Raw genomic sequence first — 21,891 nt, 5'->3', positions numbered from 1 at the left:
GAAGATGCCTGAGGTAAGTATAAAGGATACCGTCTGCAGGGGAGTATGTACAAGTATGCCCTTCCATTACTCCCCCCTCCCCCCCCCAAAGGAACGAGCAGTAGTAGCCCCGCTTCTGGGGCTGTTTATGGTGATTAGGGTGGGAGTCCGGGCAGTGGGGTGGTTAACAGTTTCTATTCTGGTGGTCCCCTTTTTTGCCGGGAGCTGCCAGCGCTTCTCTTACTGCGGCTCCACGCTCAGCACCGGAGCCACCTGCACGCGCTGTGGTCAGGCAGTTCCTACTCTCAAGGTTCGTGTGCTCCATGGCTTCTCTCTAAGACCGGCGGGTACTTAACTGCAACTGTTCTTCTCTTCGCCTCCGGCGGTGTCTAGCTCCGCCCCTCCACCATTGCGGGGTTGTCGGTGCTCCGTAGTGAGTGCGTCACCATTGCCCCTCCTGTGCTGTGGCTCGGCAGGAGCTCTTCTTATCTGGCCCGCTCTAGTACCTGCCCCCCCCCCCCCCCCAAAAAAAAAAAAAAAAAAAATTTACACACACACACACACACACACACACACACACACACACACACACACACATATATATATATATATATGTGTGTGTGTATATATATATATATATATATATATATATATATATATACACATACACAGGGTGGGCCATTTATATGGATGCACCTTAATACAATTGGAATGGTTGGTGATATTAACTTCCTGTTTGTGGCACATTAGTATATGTGAGGGGGGAAACTTTTCAAGATGGGTGGTGACCGTGGCAGCCATTTTGAAGTCTGCCATTTTGAATCCAACTTTTGTTTTTTCAATAGAAAGAGGGTCATGTGACACATCAAACTTATTGGGAATTTCACAAGAAAAACAATGATGTGCTTGGTTTTAACGTAACTTTATTCTTTCATGAGTTATTTACAAGTTTCTGACCACTTATAAAATGTGTTCAATGTGCTGCCCATTGTGTTGGATTGTCAATGCAACCCTCTTCTCCCACTCTTCACACACTGATAGCAACACCACAGGAGAAATGCTAGCACAGGCCTCCAGTATCTGTATACACTGCTATATACTACTATATACACTGCAGGAGAAATGCTAGCACAGGCCTCCAGTATCTGTATACACTGCTATATACTACTATATACACTGCAGGAGAAATGCTACCACAGGCTTCCAGTATCCATAATTTCAGGTGCTGCACATCTCGTATCTTCACAGCATAGACAATTGCCTTCAGATGACCCCAAAGATAAAAGTCTAAGGGGGTCAGATTGGGAGACCTTGGGGGCCATTCAACTGGCCCACGACATCCAATCCACTTTCCAGGAAACTGTTCATCTAGGAATGCTCGGACCTGACACCCATAATGTGGTGGTGCACCATCTTGATGGAAAAACTCAGGGAACGTGCCAGCTTCAGTGCATAAAGAGGGAAACACATCATCATGTAGCAATTTCGCATATCCAGTGGCCTTGAGGTTTCCATTGATGAAGAATGGCCCCACTATCTTTGTACCCCATATACCACACCATACCATCAATTTTTGTGTTCCAACAGTCTTGGAGGGATCTATCCAATGGGGGTTAGTGTCAGACCAATAGCGGTGGTTTTGTTTGTTAACTTCACCATTCACATAAAAGTTTGCCTCATCACTGAACAAAATCTTCTGCGTAAACTGAGGGTCCTGTTCCAATTTTTGTTTTGCCCATTCTGCAGCACCTGAAACTGAAAACCAAGCACATCATTGTTTTTCTTGTGAAATTCCCAATAAGTTTGGTGTGTCACATGACCCTCTTCCTATTGAAAAAACAAAAGTTGGATTCAAAATGTCCGACTTCAAAATGTCCGCCATGGTCACCACCCATCTTGAAAAGTTTCCCCCCTCACATATACTAATGTGCCACAAACAGGAAGTTAATATCACCAACCATTCCCATTTTATTAAGGTGTATCCATATAAATGGCCCACCCTGTATATGTGTGTGTATATATATATATATATATATATATATATATATATATATATACTTGAAAAAAGCTCCATTGAGGGGCTGAAACGTCGCACTGTTTGACATGTGGAATAAATAGTTATTTTTTTCGATATTTGGAGTGCCGTACCATTTTTGATGTTATCTACACTTGGCTGTGATTGAGCCTGAGGGGCTGGCACCCGTCTACTGTGGTAAAGTAGTGCTGCAATTTTTGAGACATATATATATCACACACACGCCTGGTCTCTCAGACCATTTGGTGGCGTTTGGTTCCCTCTTGTGGCCAATAATTGTATTGCGCCCTTGATTTCCCTTGAAGCTTATGAGCTCCCCCTTGTGGCAACCAGTCGCTATGCAGCCTTGGTTTGTCATATTTGTTTTTAAAGGGGTACTCTGGTGAAGAACTTTTTTTTTTGTTTAAATCAACTGGTGCCAGAAAGTTAAACAGATTTGTAAATTACTTCTATTAAAAAAATCTTAATCCTTCCTCTACTTATTAGCTGCTGAATACTACAGTGGAAATTCTTTTCCGTTTGAAACACAGAGCTGTCTGCTGACATCATAAGCACAGTGCTCTCTGCTGACATCTCTGTCCATTTTAGGAACTGTCCAGAGTAAAAGTAAATCCCCATAGCAAACATATGCTGGTCTGGACAGTTCCTAAAATGGACAGAGATGTCAGCAGACAGCTCTGTGTTTCAAAAGAAAATAATTTCCGCTGTAGTATTCAGAAGCTAATAAGTACAGGAAGGATTAAGATTTATAAATAGAAGTAATTTACTAATCTGTTTAACTTTCTGGCACCAGTTGATTTAAAAAAAAAAAAAAAAAAGTTTTTCACCGGAGTACCCTTTTAATACAGTTTACTATCTGCAGGGTCACTTTCCTAGTGACCGTCTTGGGGCCACTTTTATTGCTTCAGTCACCCTGTAAGGTGACCTGCTATAGACTAATTACATTGCGTCAGTTGTGGTATACCTCTGGTGCCCCTATTTTCTGCAGGATTCTCATGATCCCTTGGAAACTGTCGGGGATATATTCAATGCCTGTTCGCCCCTACCACTGAATGCCATACCGTGTGCAAGGGCTTTTGTTTCCTGGCGGACACTAAGGACTCTTTTGACGTTCCTCCTCTGTGAGGTCTGTCTGCCACCCACCGAGGGGGTGTTCTTGGCGTGTCATACAATGTGGTCCCCACCTCTACAGGCTGCCTCATCCGTGGCTAGTGCTCCGGATCCTCACTGTGGCAGTGTCCCTGCATGGGCATGGATCAGACTTCATATTGATATGCTGGAAAGTAGTCTTGCTCATCACTCATCTCACAGCTGCCGTGTCTGTGGCTATTTTTCCGGTATCCCATTGCTAGTGCGTGGTGTCCGATGGAGTGACCCCTTATCTACTAAGGACCCATACCAGTAAGCCAGACAGTGGTCTGCATGGTTTCCTACACCGCCTGTCACACATCACATGGCTGATGTACCTGTACCTGTAACTGTAGTTCCTGTACCCCATTGCGGTGCAAGGTGTACAAAGTCGTGCCCAGCGTGTCCTAGGGACCCTATATGTGGTGAAGGGGATACAATCCACGGCTACTCAGCCTTCCCGATCTCCCAGGGTAGTGGGTTTCTGTCCATGGCCTCCCCTTCCTTCCACATGCGACAGGGGGGCTCATTGATCGCCTATCTGACTGTCTTCCTCTTTTTGCCAGCACCTGGAAGTGTACTTGGTCGCCAGACTGTTGTCTGCACTGTTTCTGTCACCGTCAATCTCCCATCTCAGGGCTGCCGCGGGCATGGCTAGGTTTCCCGGATCTCACTGCTGGTGTGAGGAATCCGGATGGGGGTCCCTGCAGGTATTCGGGACTACTGCCAGTCTTTCTGCTGGGTCTCCTACTCCGCCAGGTCGCCCGTTGGATCGGCTGCACTCCTATGCCCCAATTTCTGTGGGAGGGTCCAATGGAGTGATCCTGTGCGTTCAGGAATCCTATCCTGTTAGATAGTTGTCCGCATGGCTTACTACTATGTCAGTTCAACTACCATACACTTGCATATGCAATGTGACCCTGCATGTGCAATGTACTTTCTAAGAAGCAGAGTAATCCTACTGGAGTTTCCTTTTCCATTGTACTACTCCTGTAAGCACATTACCCGCTTTTACATAGTAACAATGTTGTCCAGAAGTGCCCCCCTTTCCATTGTTGGAGTATTGGTGGTACCTGCTATTGCTTTTCCAGCAACTACCTTGCCCCCTTTCCATAGGTAGAGTAATGGTGGTCTTTGTGTGGTTTCTACTTTTGCTATTCCAGCAATCACATTACCCTTTTCCATAGGTGGAATATCCTATTTTCTCGCTTGTATCATTGGGGGGGGGGGGGGGGGGGCGACGACACTGAAGAAGCAGAACAAGTACTACATATAGTAAAGGAGGGAATCTCTGTATAGCACAAGTATTCCTCATAATGTTTTCACCTATGGAAGGGGGTTATGTGGCTAATTGAGAAGCATACCAAGTTATACCTACAGTAGAAGAGGGATCCTCTGTAGGGCACAAACAGTACTTGACATAATAGTTCCCACAATTACTCCATCTATGGAAGGGATAAGGGGGTTGTTGGAATAGCTATGGCAGGTACTACCAGACAGGATGGAAGTTCTGTACAACAGCATTAAACCACCTATTAAAGGGGGTGAGTACCGCAGGTACCATAGACATTTTAGGAGGCAGCGTCCGAAAAACATACATTTTTGTGTTATTCACCTGTAAAGTCCCTATCCCACAAAGTTTATTGGTGGACACAGCTCCCACACGGTTCTTTTTTCTGGCCCTTCTGAATGAGCTTCTTGCCAGACTCATTCTAGCTTTCCTATTTACTTTCAGTATTGGCTTCTCCTTTTACTCATATATCTTAGGCTGGACATAGGCTGTACAGGAGGAGCTAACATTTTCCTTGCTTAGTGTCCTCTCCTAGTGGCAGCAGCAAATACCCATGGTCTTCTGTGTCCCCCAACGAACTTTGTAAGAAAAGGATTTTATTGGTAAAGAACACAAAAATCCTATTATCTAACTGCAGTTATATAATTCATAGGTCTATCTTGTTACATGGGGCTTGTGAGGGGCTATCACTCCATTTAGCACAGGGGCTATATTTGGGGTTCCTTTTAGATACTCGAGTCATTTACAGGTTTTCATAGTCATAAGAGGGTATAACTATTGGCCATACTTATCTTTATGCATAACAGATAGTACAAGCGCAATGTTAAGTAGATTTGGCCACGTGTGCATTAATATAGGGAACATTTAATCCGTCTTATAAAAATCATAAGTGCTTAAAAAAAAAAAATCACTCATACTTCTTCCTAGGTTCATGCAGAGATAATGGCAGTTCTTAAACATGATGATCCAATGGTGCGACGTCTACAAGACAATGCCTCTGATCTTAGCCAGCTCAGCACCCAAACCGTCTTTTCAATGCTTGATCATCTTACTCACTGGGCAAGGGAGAAACTCCAAGTGCTTCAGGCTGAGAAAAGCAATGTCAAGGGTGGAGGCCGTGGAGAAATGAAGGGTTAGTTATAGTACAAACTTGGAAAATTAATTATTACGTTACTAAAAGTGTAAGGCTTATTTCCCATTGCCATTGGGCTCCGCTAAATGAAGCTTCATCAGCAATTCCTTCGTAAAGACCGGAATTCAGCACAGAAAAAAAATAATGCATGCACTAGTTTTCTCTCAGTAAACGACTGGATCCCAGACAGACCCCATTCAAGTCAATGGGATCCATTGGGACGCGGTGGTGACCCAGTGGAGTCAGCTGTACTCCGACCGGTTTTGGGGCCATTAGGATAAAAAAAAAAAAAGGCAAATGGACCCAGAATGGGGCCGAGCAATGTGAAATATGTTTTTTTTTTTTATATTATTACATTTCTCAATAGGAGTATACAAAAAAAAATATTTATTTGTTCCTGTGTGTAGATATTGCTTTTACATATTTGCTATGGTGCCTCCTGGTGGTCTTTTAATTCTTTCTCTGAACTTTCACCTAATGTGTAAAGTACTGGTGATAAGAAGCTGCTTCTAGTGTACCAATTCTGAATGCTTGGCCTTCATATATCCAGAAATTATTCTGCCACCCTGGTGGTGTTATAACAAGCATATAACAGTAGCAGGAGGGTTATTTACAAAAAAATAAATAAATGTTTAATAATTGCAAAATTTTTGTTGCTTTGAAAAATATTTTGATGTTTTCCTTTTTTTTATCAGCAAACTTTCGTGAAGAATATGGAGAGTATCAAAATGTGACTAAATTTCTAGAGCTCATACCTCAGGATACTCTGGCTGTGGCTTCCTTTCGGTCTAAAGCTTATACCAGAGCGGTTATGCACTTTGAGTCTTTTATCATGGAAAAAAAACAAGAAATTCAAGAGCACTTAGGTTTTTTGCAGGTAAGTAGTTCTTTTATTGGTAGCAGGAACCTACCTATTAATGCATTTTAGTCAGATCATTTACTGGATATCTTGAGTGTATTGCCAGCTGCGTTTATCACCAGTTAATAGAAGGTATATGTTCACCTTTGGACACAATTTTCTGTTCTATTTATGGACATAATCTACATAAAAATAATGTTGTAAATAGTTTCCATTACTTATCTTGCACTGATACTGAGTTACAGTCTAAATTATACTCCAGAGTTGCTAGCGGATGTCACTTACGAGCTTGTCACATTGCACATTTCCCACATATCTTAGCTGAGTTTTTATACTACGGTACGTCATGGTCATGGAGTAAAAGACCTTACACCAGTGGTCTCAATCTTGGCCCTCCAGATGTTTTAAAACTTCAACTCCCAGCATGCCCGGACAGCCGACGGCTGTCCGGGCATGCCGGGAGTTGAAGTTTTAAAACATCTGGAGGGCCACAGTTTGAGATCACTGCCTTACACCTACCAGAATTCAAATAATCAAAACAAATTCCGGGCAGACATTGATTCAGCAAAGCATCCTGGGGACCCCTCAATCCGATAATGATGATGATAGGTCAGCAATACATTTTTAATTTAAAGGGGTATTCCTGGCAAAAACATCTTATCCCCCTATCGAAAGGATAGGGGATAAGATGTCTGATCGTGGGGGGCCAGCAGCTGGGACCCCCCCGCGATTTCCCTGCAGCAGCCCGCATTCTGTGCGTAGCTGCGTCTGAATTTTCGGAGACCGCCGGGCTTCCGAGACGGGGAGGTGACGTCATGCCACGCCCCCTCCATTCACTTCCATGGGAGGGGGCGTAACGGCCGCAACGCCCCCTCCCATAGACATGAATGGAGGGGGCGTGGCGTGACGTCACGTCCCCGTCTCGGAAGCCCGGCGGCTTCCGAATAGTCAGAAGCAGCTACGCATAGAATGCGGCTGCTGCAGGGAGATCGAGGGGGTCCTCAGCGGCGGGTCCCCCCGCGATCAGACGTCTTATCCCCTATCCTTTCGATAGGGGATAAGATGTTTTTGCCCTTAATACCCCTTTTAATCACCTAATTGATTTAAAGGGACAGTCAGATTCAGTCTATCACTAACCACCTAATGTACACATAAGCTTGCACAGAGTAATGTAATAAAATAGCTTTTGCACCCTGTATAGAAACTCTATGCTGCTATGCATGAACCTGATGGTGTAGCTGGGGTGAGTGCTATTCGTAAGAAGGAGGCCTCTCTGAAAGAACAGATCTTGGAGCATGAAAGTATTGGTTTGCTCAGAGATGCTACAGCCTGCTATGACCGAGCCATTCAACTCAAACCAGAAGAGGTAATGTGTGGACCTCTTAAAAGACTGAATAGTAGCCATGTTGAAAAGTCACCTAATAATTTGTGATATTTTGAACTTTTAATGACGTAAACATTGTGATGTATGGGAGCCTGTCCAGCTTTTTTTGTGTAGGTAACAGCCATAATAATTGCACCTGTTTAGCAATTTATTGTATGTTACAACCAAAACACTATGGAACACTAGTTGCCCTTAATACCCCTTTAAATCACCTAATTGATTTAAAGGGACAGTCAGATTCAGTCTATCACTAACCACCTAATGTACTCATAAGCTTGCACAGAGTAATGTAATAAAATAGCGTTTGCACTAAAGTTCTAAATTTGTTCTAAAGTTTTCAAAATGTCACCCCAAAATAAGAACAGTAATGTCCTTACATTTAAAAGTGAGAAATGGCTACTAGAAGCTATAAATCAACTGGTACCAGAAAGTTTAACAGATTTGTAAATTACTTCTATTAAAAAATCTTTACCCTTCCAGTACTTTTTAGCAGCTGTATGCTACAGAGGAAATTATTTTCTTTTTGAATTTCTTTTGTCTTGTCCACAGTGCTCTCTGCTGACACCTCTGTCCATGTCAGGAACTGTCCAGAGCAGCATAGGTTTGCAATGGGGATTCTCTCCTGCTCTGGACAGTTCTTGATCAGGTGTCAACAGAGAGCACTGTGGACAAGACAAAAAATAAATTCAAAAAGAAAAGAATTTCCTCTGTAGCATGATTTACAAATCTGTTTAACTTCCTGGCACCAGTTGATTAAAAAAAAAAATGTTTTCCACCGGAGTACCCCTTTAAGGCAGTGAAAATAAAGCAACTTTTCAAAAAGTCTTCATTAAATTTTAGTACTATGCAGACTTATGTGTCTTTATGGTAACTTACAACATAAAATATACAAACCCTATGCTGTATGTATAGTCAATTAGACACTACCAAGTACTAACCTAAAGGCTTTAAATTATGGTTAGATTTGTTGTATTATACATTATAATTTTAATCATATAATAGTTTGTATTGGGAGTTTTGGCAAGTTATGTTTAGAGAGACAACTGGGCTCTTAATATTAACATTTGGAGAATACTCTTTCTGCAGATTGTGCATTATCATGGAGTAGTGAAATCAATGTTGGGTCTTGGCCAGTTGTCTACCGTGATTACACAAGTTAATGGAATTCTAAATAGTAGGTAAGTATCACACTCTATTATGCACAAAAATCAGATTTTGTACATTGCTATACCCAAGTTGGCTATATACATTGGATGAATACCAGTTATGGCTACATTGGCCAGCAGCCTGTTGTGTATAGAAGCAGGCTGACCATTTCTGGGTGTTTGGTCGTTTGAAAGAAGGTTTCATGGCTCATGCTTTGTTCCACTGAGAGATCAGCACTGCCCAAAGTCTTTAACAGTTGCCGACCCCTTCTCTTTATTGGAGAAAAAATATTGTCTGTTTATGAGGAAGTCATTAGATATGCCAAATTCTTACTGATCCAAAATCTGATGTGTGTGTCAAGTTGAGAGGTTGTCACCATAATGACTTGTTTTACAATTCCTAGGACTGAATGGACAGCAGAATTGAATGCCTATAGGGTTGAGGCTGCTTGGAAACTCTCCAAATGGGACTTAGTGGATGAATACCTCTCTACAGGTAATACTTTCATGGTTCTAAGAAAGTCTTTTATAAGTAGCATCATTTTACAGTTTGACTTCACACTTCATTTTCGATAAATTTATCTAAGGAGGATTCACATTGCAATGATATGACTGCTTTGAATATTTTGTGTTAAAGTTGCATTGCCTTAACAGATAGAAAGTCTACCAACTGGAGCATCAGACTAGGGCAGCTGCTGCTGTTGTCTAAGAAGAAGGAAAAAGAGGCATTTTACGACACTCTCAAAGTGGTGCGTGCCGAGCAGATTGTGCCTTTGTCAGCTGCCAGCTTTGAGAGAGGGTCCTACCAGCGAGGTTATGAGTATATAGTAAGGTACACAGCTTTATTTTCCTCTACTTGAGCCTATTACGGTAAAGTGCATTTTAGTTCTTCTGTGCTGTTGATAAATTTAGATTTCAGCTTGTTGTGGAATAATATGTATGGCTATTATTTTAATTGGAAAAAGCCCTATAATGGGATTAATATTGCTGACAGCATTATAAAATGCATGGTTTGCATAGTTTATGTGGAATTGAGATTTGATTCTTGTTTCCTGTAAACTCTAAAGGCTGCACATGTTGTGTGAGCTTGAACACAGTATAAAGATATTGCTCCAGGATCCTGCTGGTGACTCAAACACAGATTGTCTAAACTTGCCTGCAAGACTGGAAATGACACAAAACTCCTACAGGGCAAGGGAACCTATTCTGGCACTGCGCAGGGCTTTACTTACAATTGTTAAGAGGTAAGCTGGTCTACTTATTCAAAAGCAAATAGGATGAATATAACTAGTGAAGGCAGAAATTACAATAGTGTAACAATAAGAGTATCTATTAATGTTTGTTCACATATAATCAGAGTTTGACATATTGAATAAATCTCCAAATAAAAGAATTTAGCATCGCTTCTTGGCCTTTTGGCTAAAATAAAGTGTAGTATCTGTTTTTATCAGTTCAATAATTTATTAATTTATTATTAATGGATTTTTCAGAAAGGGGGACGATTTTGAAGCGTGCTTCAGTCACCCTAAGCATTGACCCGATATGGCAGTATCTTCGGGTACAGTGCACCAAAAAATGTATAATTTAGCACATATATTGCATTACTTATGTTGTATTACTACAGCTTGTATTATATGTTAAAGCTGCATTTAAAATTCCACAGAACAAACATAATTGTGTTTTTCTCCTTCGGCTCCATTGGGGGACACAGGAACCGTGGGTATATCTTGCTGCCACTAGGAGGCTGACACTAGGAATTAAAGGACAACTGCAGCGTTCTAACACTTATGCCCTATCCACAGGATAGGGATAAGTGTTTGATAGCGAAGGGTCCGACTGCTGGGACCCCCCACGATCTCCAAACCAGGGCCCCCTCATTAGCGCTCATTGAGAGCGCTAATGCGTGTAGTGTTGACCTAGAGAGGTCGATGGTACGCCCCATACAGTTCTATGGGAGAGGCGAGGAGGCAGCACCTCTCCAATAGAAGTACATGGAGGAAGTGTGTCAGACGCAACGTCATGTTGTGGCCGGCACGCCTCCTGCATGGGAGAGCCGCGGTAGAGCCGTGGCCCTGTACAGGAGATCGTGTGGGGACCCCCAGCATTCAGACCCCCCGCAATCAAACACTTAGCCCCTATCCTGCGAATAGACCTGGAGCTCTCCAGACCTGGTCTTTTTTTTTATTTTTTTTTATTGTTTCTAGTTTTTCTAGAGTTTATATTTTCTCTCCTTTCTTATTTTATTTAGGTTGGGGCGACAGCAGCATGGTGCTGCCTGATTTCCCACTTGCGGGGAAGCGGCACGGTACATAAAGTATGCGCTGTTAACCCCTTTTCGCCACCGTCCAGCACTAGGGATGTGCCTTGGTTCCGGGCTCCCTCTTGCCCCTGCTCGCCCTGCTATGCAGCCTGGTATGATGCAGTGCGGCACTAGGCTGGTTGAAGACTTCGGTGGGTGAGTATGTGGTACACTTTTGAGGTAAGTACAACCCCCCCTCCCCCCCCCCCCAAATCCTCCTGGCCCTCTCTACCGGCACTATCTCTATCTTGTGACTCTATAGGGTACCTTTTTCAGGTCGTGGTAGGGCTGGTGGTCCCATGGGGACATTGTATTTTATTGGGGGTTAGGGGCCTCTTTTTTGTGGGCAAGTCTCTCCCCAGTCCATTTACCTTGCTGCCGCACATGTGTTGTTTCTACTTCCCTGCGACAGTTTTATGGCTGTCGCACGCCCGTCCTTCTTCTCCGGCAGTACCTGGGTGCAGTTACAGCCAATGTCGCACGTCACTGCTCCGGCTCCCCGCTGCGGCAGACTTTAAGTACGCAGCTGGGCTTACTCGCGGCTGCGCTTGTTTATTCCCGGGACGCAGCTTGGGAGTGGGGGCCGCGGCCAGCAGCTTTGGCCCTGTCCTCCCGGCATTTGCTCCGCCCCTCTTTTTTGCGCGGTCAGCGCTCCTCCTCTCGTTGGGTGCCTGCCAATTCCGGGGTTATCTATCTCCTCCCCCTTTGGCTGGTCTACCTATGGGTGGTTAAGATCTCCCCAGGGGGGCTGTTGGTCTCCTTCTCCTCACACCGGCACACTGCTGTTCCTCCAGCTGCTCTCTGCTGTGGACTCCTTCCCTGTGCACGCTGCTGCAAGCCGCTATATCTCTCTGCCCGGGACCCCTGCCTTTGCTTAAGACCCCACCGCTGCAAGAGACCTCCTCCTCTATAAGGGACCTCTACCTCTGCGAGGGACCTCCACTGTCGCAAGGGACCTTCACCTGCTGCACCAGCTGTTCCAGGACACAGGACCCTGGGTGAGCTTGTCCTTTTTTTCCTCTGGGTTTGGCTGACTTATCTATTGGGTTATTTTCCATGTCTGGCCCCAGAACCGAACCTCCCCCTAGATAAGCGGTCGCAGCCTTAGTCACATACTATTCTTGTACGGGATGTAAGTCTAAAATGCCAGGTGGTTCGGCTGAGTCCACCTTGTCTGCCTGCTCCGCTTCACGTCCCAGCCCTCCTGTGCCTTCCGCCCAGGATTGCTCCTGGTCATGTACATGTTTGCGCGTCCCGTCTAAATTGGCAGGTTCCCGAGTTCATGGCCAAGTCACGCGATCCTCTCGCTCTGGACGTGGACGCGTTAGTCATTCCCTGAGCACAGTTTGCCCTTCCTTACCTCTTCCCTCTGCTTCCCCTCCTGCCCAGGGTAGTGATGAAGCTCAAGGCGGAAGGCTTCTCAGCAATTCTTGTGGCTCCGGATTGGCCCTGGTGCCTATGGTTCGCCGATGTGTTTGTCTTGTGGTGGACGTTCCCGTGCGGCTTCCAGACTGTGTTTCAAGGTCCTCTTTGCCACCCCAATTCACTGCTGCTGTGTTTGACGGCATGGTGGTTGAAACCGGGGTGCTGAGGGCTCATTTCGCTGTCCGGAATTTATCATCGCACCTGGTGTGCCTACTTTCGATGGTGGGAGGCCCGGTCCCTGTCTCCGGTTGTTTTTTCCTTGCCAAACCTGCTTTCCTTTCTGCAGGCGGGGCTGGAAAGGTGTCCGGCGCTCAGTTCCCTTAAAGGGCAGGTGTCGTTGCTTTCCATCCTTTTTCAGCACCCCCTGGCATCCAATCCTCATGTTCGCACCTTCCTTCAGGCTGTGGCTCACAAGGCTCCTCCATACAGGTCCCCCACACTGTCCTGGCCATAGCTCTGCGAGGCTATCTCTCCGCCACCTCTTCTTCTCGGCGTAGTGATTCACTGTTCATCATTCCGGAAGGCCGGCGCAAGGGGCTTCTTGCTTCTAAGGCGACCATCTCCCGGTGTATCTGGTCTGCCATATTAGAGGCCTATCGTTCTAAAGGGAAGACTCCTCCCTTCCAGGTTACAGCTCATTCCACCCGCTCCGTGGGGGCCTCTTGGACTGTCCACAACAGGGCTTTGGCCCTGCAGGTGTGAAAGGCGGCCACTTGGTCGTCCGTGCACACGTTCACCAGGTTCACACTTCTGCGTCTGCTGATGGCGGGTTTGGGTGTAAAGTGTTGCAGGCGGTGGTGGCATTTTCCTCTCCCTGATTTATCTCTGGCTGTGTTATGCTTCCCACCCGGGGACTGCTTTGGAACGTCCCACGGTTCCTGTGTCCCCCAATGGAGCCGAACCAGAAAAGTAGATTTTTTTTATATTTACTGTAAAATCTCTTTCTTAGAGGATCCATTGGGGGCCCGTTGATTATTAGTTTGTTGACCTGAGGGCCGGTTGCCTGTCAGTGTGTTTGTTCGGTTGTTTTTTGCCTGGGTCTTACTTGGACTTCTGTACTGGTTTTTCGGTTCCCTCCTACTGCTTTGGGACTAAACTGATTAGCTCAGAGTTAGTGGGCGGGGTATATCCTGCCAGGAGGGTCCGACTTCTTTTTTGTTAATGACTAGTGGCAGCCTGATATACCCACGGTTCCTGTGTCCCCTAATGGATCCTCCAGAGAAAGAGATTTTACAGTAAGTATAAAAAAATCTACTTTTACCTTCGTCTTTATTAAATGGAAACTGACAGACTGTTCTCCAGCACTAAACCCAATATACTGAGTTATAGTATAGTGCAGGTGAACAGCTTTAAAAACGGGTTACTTACTTTAACCCCCCCCCCCCCCCCCCCATTAAAAATTTATGGTGCTAAAAAATAAAATAAAACATAGCTCCATAGTTGGAGAAATAAAAAAAGTTATTGGGGTCATAACATGGCAAAGAACAAAGTGTTTTTTTTTTTTTTTCCCTCAAGTATTAAATTTTTTTTAAACGACACAAGAAATGATCCATGTTTGGCATCATTGGGATCATACTGACCCATAGAATAAAGTTTGTATATAAGTTTTACCCTTTTTTTAACTTCTAAAAAAAATTATTGCCCCTACAAAATTGCACAATTCAAATTTTAATTTTTTATTTATTTTGCTTTAAATATATTTTTTTCTGGCTTCGTAATACATTATATGATTAAAGGGTAGCTCCCACCATCCTCTTTTTTTTTTTTTCTGTCCCTGCTTATTGCCCATCTATCCCTAACCCTCTCGCTGCCTTTATCTTTTTTTTTTTTTAATTATCTTAAAAATGACATTTTGTCTGCCTGGTAGTGTGCTCACTATCAGGCAGACTTCCCCAGCAGGCACCACGTCACTAATGCCTGCTGGGGGCCGACTTCCGCCCTTAGTTCTCCTGACAGGGTGCCTCCAGCTGTTTCACCACTACAACTACCAGCATGCCCTGACATCTATTTGCTGTCAGGGCATGCTGGGAGTTGTAGTGGTGAAACAACTGGAGACACCCTGTGTTGGAAGACACCCAGCCCCCGACCAATATCGCCCCTATAGTGTAGTAACACTGTAGTGACATCACTGCCGAATGCATTCGGCCACTAGGAGGGCGACCCCTAGTGGCCGAATTTAAAAGTGATTTTAAACTGGTTTAAAATCACTTTTTTAAATTAAACTATATTAGAAATATGTTGTAGTACTTAAGTACTACAACATATCAGTTTTTTGATTTCATGACAGTGCCCATTTAAATTAAGTATGCCAATAAAAAGTACAACTTCTATGGCAAAAAATAAGCCCTAATACAACTTTGTCGATAGAAAAATTTTAAGGTTATGGGTTTTAGAAGGTGAGGAGGAAAAAAAACGTAAGCCAGAAATCGAAATTCGCCAGGTCATGAAGGGGTTAAAGGCAAATTATTTTGTACCAGAATTATGATAGAAATAAAAACTCAAAAATAATGCATTGCACCATGCCAAAAAAAAAAAAAAAAGGAATGTTTAAAGGAGTAGTCCAGTCTTGAAAAACTTATCCCCTATCCTAAGGATAGGGGGTGGTTTTCGGCCGCCACTTCGTGCAGTGGTTAACTCACGCTCTGGGCAGCGAGCCAGGGCCCCGTACGGGAGATTGTGGGGGGTCCCAATGGTTGGACCCCCCGCCATCTGAAACTTATCCCCTTTCCTTAGGATAGAGGATACGTTTTTCAGAACTGGACTACTCCTTTAATGTTAAAAGTAGTGTGTCAAAAACTCAGTATGATGTTTTATGTTTGCAGGCCTAACTACACAGACATGCTTGGGGAATGTTGGCTGCAAAGTGCTCGTGTTGCCCGAAAAGCAGGCCACCATCAGACTGCATATAATGCCCTCCTCAATGCAGGAGACACCAGGCTCGCTGAGCTTAATGTTGAACGCGCTAAGTGGCTGTGGTCTAAGGTGAGCAACAACCCACCATCTGTCCTCCTTTATGGAATAACCTGCCAGTCATTGAAATCTATTTGGAACAATCAGAGGCGAGTTTAAATAAATCATTGTAAATGTCGACACACACAAATCATGTAATGTAGCTTGTTGTTTAATGCATAATAGTATTTCACTATAGCTAACCCTGTACCACTGCTTATCAGGGTGATGTGCACCAGGCTCTCATAGTTCTTCAGAAGGGGTCAGAGCTGTTTCAGCCAGATACTGCTGAAAACCCAGATCAGAGGCTGATCCATGGCAGGGCCATGCTGCTATTGGGACGCTTTATGGATGAAACTGCCAACTTTGAAAGCAATGCTGTAATGAAAACATATAAAGTAAGTAAGAAACTAGTAACAGTGCAGAGAAAACTGTATAGTATGTTCACCTAGCAATGTAATGTAACAGTTTACATGCAGAACCAAAATTTGGGCAACTCACCTGCATGTTATTAAAAAAAAATGTTATATTGTGTTTTGTGACACCTGCAGTTCCATACTAGTCAGTCTGGACGACTTTCTAGGAATACGCTTGTACATGGTTCCCATCATTTTCACTGTCTCTTATGAAGTCTTTGGGTGGCTCAGAATTTTCCCATGACATATACACCGGTGGACCGGTCTGCCATATCAGATTGCTTCACCTAATGTGTAATGCGGTTTTTATGCAGAGTACTTTTACCAGATGTATTCTGAAAGTTTGGTTGTACTTTAACAACAGATCTGATCTTAAAAATTCCTACCTGCAAAAAGTATTTTCTTTCTTTGATGTCACCAACTTATGTCACGCTGCGTAACTGAACTGCAATACCAGACACACCTGTGGACAAGAGTGATGCAGTTTTTGATTATATAGTGGACCAATTTTTCGATCCTAGACCACCGCTTTAATGAAGCTACAGCGAGTGCCATTATTTTTATAATAAGCATTGTTTGTATTCCTCTTGTCTTAACAATACAGGATGTAACCAGTCTGCTCCCAGAATGGGAAGATGGACACTTTTACCTTGCCAAGTATTATGACAAACTGATGCCTATGGTGACTGAAAACAAGATTGAAAAGCAGGGTGGCCTGATACGATACATAGTATATCACTTTGGGAGGTAAGTAAATGTTTCTAAAATCTAAGTATTAGAGCAACTTACATGTAGCTTTTTAACTCCTGACAATCAGTTATTTGTATTCTATTCATGATTTGGCTTTTGTGTTTCAGTAGTTCTTATAGAATTTACTGGCGACTATTTAAAGCGAACATGTCCTTTAAAAATAAAAAAATAAAACTTTTGACGTGTCACAGACCGGTCAAAAGTTTTGATCCATCTAGGCCTATGTGCAATGACCCCCACAATCAGCCAGGAGAATTGTGTGGTAACCTAATGTATAAAAAAAACAGCGATCACTAATGGGCTTTAAGCCAGGATGATAGCCGGGACCCTGCGCTGACTGCCAGGAATTGAGAAACCTCAGTTCCTGGCAGTTAACATGTTCCATTCCAGGGTGGAAACATAACCCCTGGTATGTAACAGTACTAAAGGGGTCTCTTATCTGATCTTTAACTTGGGACTAGATTGCTGGGCGTAAGTGGAGTAGTGCAGTGTATGGTATAAGCTATTTGTTAATCTGTCTCCTAAAAAATTATTTAAATAAATAAATAAAAGTGTACCTGAAAATGATACCAGCAAAAATAACAAGCCCCCAACCAGCTCTGTCAAGAAATAAATAAAAAAGCTATATGTCTTGGAATGTGGTAACACAATATTTTTATGATCCTCCCTCAAAAAATAATAAAAGGTAATCAATAAGTTATATGAACTCCATAATGGTTCCATTAAAAAGTCCAACTTTCCAGCTGAAAACAAGCCCTATTTGCAGCTAATACGGCGATAAAAAAGAAATGAAGAAATTGTTTTACAGTAGCAGTAGGGCCAAATTGGCTTTGTCACTAAGGATTTTCTGTTGATGTCAAAACTTACAGCCAACATTTTGGATTAACCTTTTCACTATATAAATGTTTGGATAAAAGTTGGATTTTACACCTTTCTACTAGGTCCTTGCAGTATGGAAACCAGTTCATCTATCAGTCAATGCCTCGAATGTTGTCTTTGTGGCTTGACTTTGGAGCTAAAGCCTATGAATGTGAAAAAGGTATGAATGCTACAGAACATGTTGTATTTTAGGGGGCTATTTGGTAGAAAAATTCTAATTTCATTATGCCACTTGTTGTATTTCAGGTGGCCGGGCAGATCGTCAGTCAGTGAAAAATGATTTGATAAGAATTAACCAGACCATTACTGAGCACAAGAACCATCTGGCTCCTTACCAGTTTCTTACAGCTTTCTCACAGCTGATCTCCCGCATCTGTCACTCTCATGATGAGGTGTTTGCGGTGCTGATGGAAATTGTGGCAAAAGTCTTTGTGGCTTATCCTCAGCAGGCAATGTGGATGATGACTGCTGTGTCTAAGGTAATGGCAGCTATCACTGAAAGATGGGACATTTAACTTGTATAATATGAAACAATTGATACAAGACACAATTGTGTCTAAGGCAGTTTTAATACCTCCTCCGCAAGTGCTCTCTATGGCCTTCGACTACAACATTTATTTTCCTGCATGCCTCTGATCTAATCTGGGGCAACATCCTCTACTCTTTCTCATAGGTTCTAGCTACCTTGAATGTAGATCAGTCCTCACTTGGGCCTGAACAAATACTCGTCACTCTGGTTTTTTCTGACCTATTGGTTCAGTCACATCTCTTTTGATTAACTTCTCTTTCTCTTTCTATTGCACCACAATCTATTAAGTACACCAGTGTTTCTCAATGTTGGCTGTTCATTCATTCTTATAAGCTTGTTGCTTTTAAGGCTTCTTTCACACTGCCGTTGTTTAGGTTGACTGTCTGACGGCCGTCCTTTTCACGGGGCGCAACAGGCAACAGCGGGTCCCGATGGACTCCATTATAGTCAATGGGGTCCGTTGGGCACCGCTGTTTTTCAGTGAAAGAGTCCTTACCTGAAGCCTGGTGACTGTTCTTACGACTTCACAAAGATGCTCACTACGACCATGGCAGTTCTCTGGTCCAGGAGGACTTAAGTTTTATCACACCTGGATGACATGTTTTTGAAGGCCCTCTTCTGTTCCTAAACCCGGACAGCCATAAAAGCACCGCTGTCAGTTTGGATCTAGGCTCAACAGCCAGGCCAGTCTAATACGGACACAAAAATGCTAGTCTGAACATAGCCCACAGGAGTAGCCTATAATGAGAGCCTGCAGCTTTACTGTATCATTTCTTGCCTAAATCAGTAGTGTGTGCAAAAAAAAAAACAACTTTGTAATATATGTTAACAAAAAATATGTATTTACTAAATCAGCCTAATGAATTGTCTGTAATGGTTCAGGAACACTGCACTCACTGAAAAGCCATCATAATAATAAGGGAGGCCTGAACTTTCAGTCTCACCAAGGTTCAGATTACAGAGCAGAGCTGCAGTCACTGTGTGTGTTGCTTGCAGAAAACTCTTTTGCCTACTGATTGCTTGACTGAGCGCAGCACAGCTTAGGGTGTTGTTTCCCAAAGGCTTAGGGCATTGTTTACATGATTTAAGGGGCTGTTTAAATCAAATTCTGCCTGATCTCCTGCCTTATTACTAGCTCCCTTATTACAGTGATGTATGACTTATGCTGGTTCACTTATGCTGGGCCTTTTAGTTATTAGAGTGGTCCCTGGCAGCTTTGCTCTGCCCCTGTCTTTGATAGATCCCCTCTTATATGAAAACAAGTAGAGACCTCTCAAGGCCAGAGAGGTGATAGAAGCTGCGAGGGACCACCCCAGTGACTCACAGCCACAGTGTCTTATACTAATATATGCACCATTTTAATGAGTGTCCCTGTTTATGAAACCAAAGACAGGTTCCCTTTAATGCTTTCTGGCATCTATATACTCTTGAATATAACTAAAGAAAAGTTCAAATGTGTTTACTGACTATAATGGGCCAAGAATAGTTCAAATGAGAATATTTTATGTGAATAATGTGAATTTGACTATGCTACAGGGGCTGTAAAGTTAGTGTAGTTTATAATATAGTGTCTGTACCTGTGTGTGACGGTTTTCTCGCAATTCTTCTGTGATTTTCGCCCCAATATTTATTTTTAACAGAATACAAAATTACTCAGGTCTCGGGTTTTCTCAGGTTGCAGTGCGTCGAGACGTGACATCACTAGTCAGGTGATCAGAGGGAGTCTGTCCTGCTTCAATGGGTGGAGCAACCGCTGTGTGGGAGAGAGATCATTTTGCAACAGCTGTAGGCACCCCCTTTAGAAAACACTGGTCTTTTGAATGGAATGCAACTCATTTGTGTTTCAATGGGGGGGGGGGGGGGGGCGGCTGACGTGTGAGAGGGAGGAAAGTGACCTCAAACTAGCTAGCATGGAAATATGGGATGTGTAGTTTGAGAATGAAATCTAACAGGAAATACCCAGTTCACAAAAAGCTAGCCACAGCTTTATGGTAATTTCACAACATAGCCATTTAGCCCCAAGACAAGCGCAGATCCTTCCTAAGCATGTCCATTACTGTCTGCCAGGTACGTACTAAAATCACCTTATGGTGGAAAACCCCTTTAATAGGCTTTGAATGAGGCAAAGTTGATGTGTTCTATTATACATGGTCTGGATGGCTCTTATTTGATATCAAAATTTCTCTTGTCCTTCACCCTCCTTTCTTTCCCCTTTCTTTCCCTTTCTCATTGTATCACTCGTATGCTTAACTTTACTAACCACTCAGCCCTGAAATAGAATGAGAACAATATGATTAAAGGGTTATTTTGGTGAAAAAACATTTTTCAACTGGCTCCAGAAAGTTAAACAGATTTGTAAATTACTTTTATTTAAAAAAAAATCTTAATCCTACCAGTACTTATCAGCTGCTGAAGTTGAGTTGTTCTTTTCTGTCTGACAACACTGCTCTCTGCTGACACCTTTGTCTGTCTCAGGAACTGTCCAGAGTAGGAGTAAATCCCCATAGCAAACCTTTCCTGCTCTGGACAGTTCCTGAGACAGACAAGTGTCAGCAGAGAGCACTGTGGTCAGACAGAAAAGATCAGCTAAACTTCAGTAGCTGATAAGTACTGTACTGGTAAGATTAAGATTTTTTTAATAGTACTAATTTACAAATCTGTTTAAAGCTGGGTTCACATCATGTTTTTACCAACACGGGACCACGTACGGCTGGGGGGAGCTAAAACCTTGCGCTCCCGTATCCCTGCCATATGCCGCCCGTATGTAATTAATTTCAATGAGCCGACTGGAGTGAGATGTTGACTCCGGTTGGCTAATTTTTGCCCCGCATGAGGTTTTCCCACCGCACCTAAATCCGTAGTCGACCACAGTTTGAAGTCTGGTGGAAAACCACATATGGGGCAAAAATGAGCCGACCGGAGTCAACATCTCACTCCAGTCGGCTCATTGAAATGAATTACATATGGGCGGCAAATGGCAGGGATACGGGAGTGCAAGGTTTTAGCTCCCCCCAGCCGTATGCGGTCCCGTATTGGTAAAAATGTGTTGTGAACCCAGCCTAACTTTCTGGAGCCAGTTGATATGAAAAAAATAGTTTTTTACAGGAATACCCCTTCAAAGATCCTTTAGTTTCTTGTGCTCAACACATGATAATGATAAAAGTGTACCGTGGCTATGACAATATAATTGAATGTCCATTTCACTCATATCTTTTTAGTTTTCTTGTCTTTCAATACTTTTTGATGTCTATAACTAAGGATGACTTATGAAATGTTATGTTATTACCCAAAAAAAAAACATGCAACGAATGCTGGAAATTTACTTGTGTATGGGCATGAGGATGGAAAATACTAAAATACAAAAATTGTCTGATGGCCCCATTTTTTCTCCTCGCAGTCTTCTTATCCTATGCGAGTAAACAGATGCAAAGAAATACTTAATAAAGCCATTCACATGAAGCCTGCTCTTGGGAAATTCATAGGAGATGCAACTAGACTCACAGACAAGCTTCTTGAGCTGTGCAACAAGCCTGTAAGTACAGCTATTAAAGGGAATGTGTCGCCTAGATTTGTTCAAATTTTCCAAATTTAAATCCAGATACTGAAACATTTTATTTGTTTTATTCTATTTCTATTTTCTGTAATTTTTTTGTTATTTTTTTAGTGCATCCCTATGGGGCAGCAATCTATT

The 21,891-nt window shown here is 43.1% G+C and overlaps 1 protein-coding gene and 1 pseudogene across 3 annotated transcripts in view; both read left to right on the top strand.

Annotated features, from left to right (window-relative positions):
- The window catches only part of ATR (ATR serine/threonine kinase), a 167,041-nt gene that overhangs the window by 128,630 nt on the left and 16,520 nt on the right, over window positions 1-21,891 (top strand). For all 3 annotated transcript variants that reach the window (XM_056564794.1, XM_056564796.1, XM_056564795.1), the window contains 13 exons: window positions 5,361-5,565; window positions 6,261-6,442; window positions 7,626-7,790; window positions 8,895-8,986; window positions 9,358-9,449; window positions 9,608-9,785; window positions 10,021-10,197; window positions 15,500-15,659; window positions 15,851-16,024; window positions 16,647-16,789; window positions 17,734-17,831; window positions 17,918-18,150; window positions 21,598-21,732. In XM_056564794.1, coding sequence (XP_056420769.1) covers window positions 5,361-5,565; window positions 6,261-6,442; window positions 7,626-7,790; window positions 8,895-8,986; window positions 9,358-9,449; window positions 9,608-9,785; window positions 10,021-10,197; window positions 15,500-15,659; window positions 15,851-16,024; window positions 16,647-16,789; window positions 17,734-17,831; window positions 17,918-18,150; window positions 21,598-21,732 — 2,034 coding nt within the window. The remainder of the gene's footprint in view (window positions 1-5,360; window positions 5,566-6,260; window positions 6,443-7,625; window positions 7,791-8,894; window positions 8,987-9,357; window positions 9,450-9,607; window positions 9,786-10,020; window positions 10,198-15,499; window positions 15,660-15,850; window positions 16,025-16,646; window positions 16,790-17,733; window positions 17,832-17,917; window positions 18,151-21,597; window positions 21,733-21,891) is intronic.
- LOC130363242 (U2 spliceosomal RNA) lies at window positions 10,353-10,527 on the top strand (annotated as a pseudogene).

Source organism: Hyla sarda, chromosome 3 (assembly GCF_029499605.1).
Source record: "Hyla sarda isolate aHylSar1 chromosome 3, aHylSar1.hap1, whole genome shotgun sequence".
Classification (NCBI taxonomy): Eukaryota; Metazoa; Chordata; class Amphibia; order Anura; family Hylidae; genus Hyla; species Hyla sarda.
This window is presented reverse-complemented; position numbering and strand designations above follow the sequence as displayed.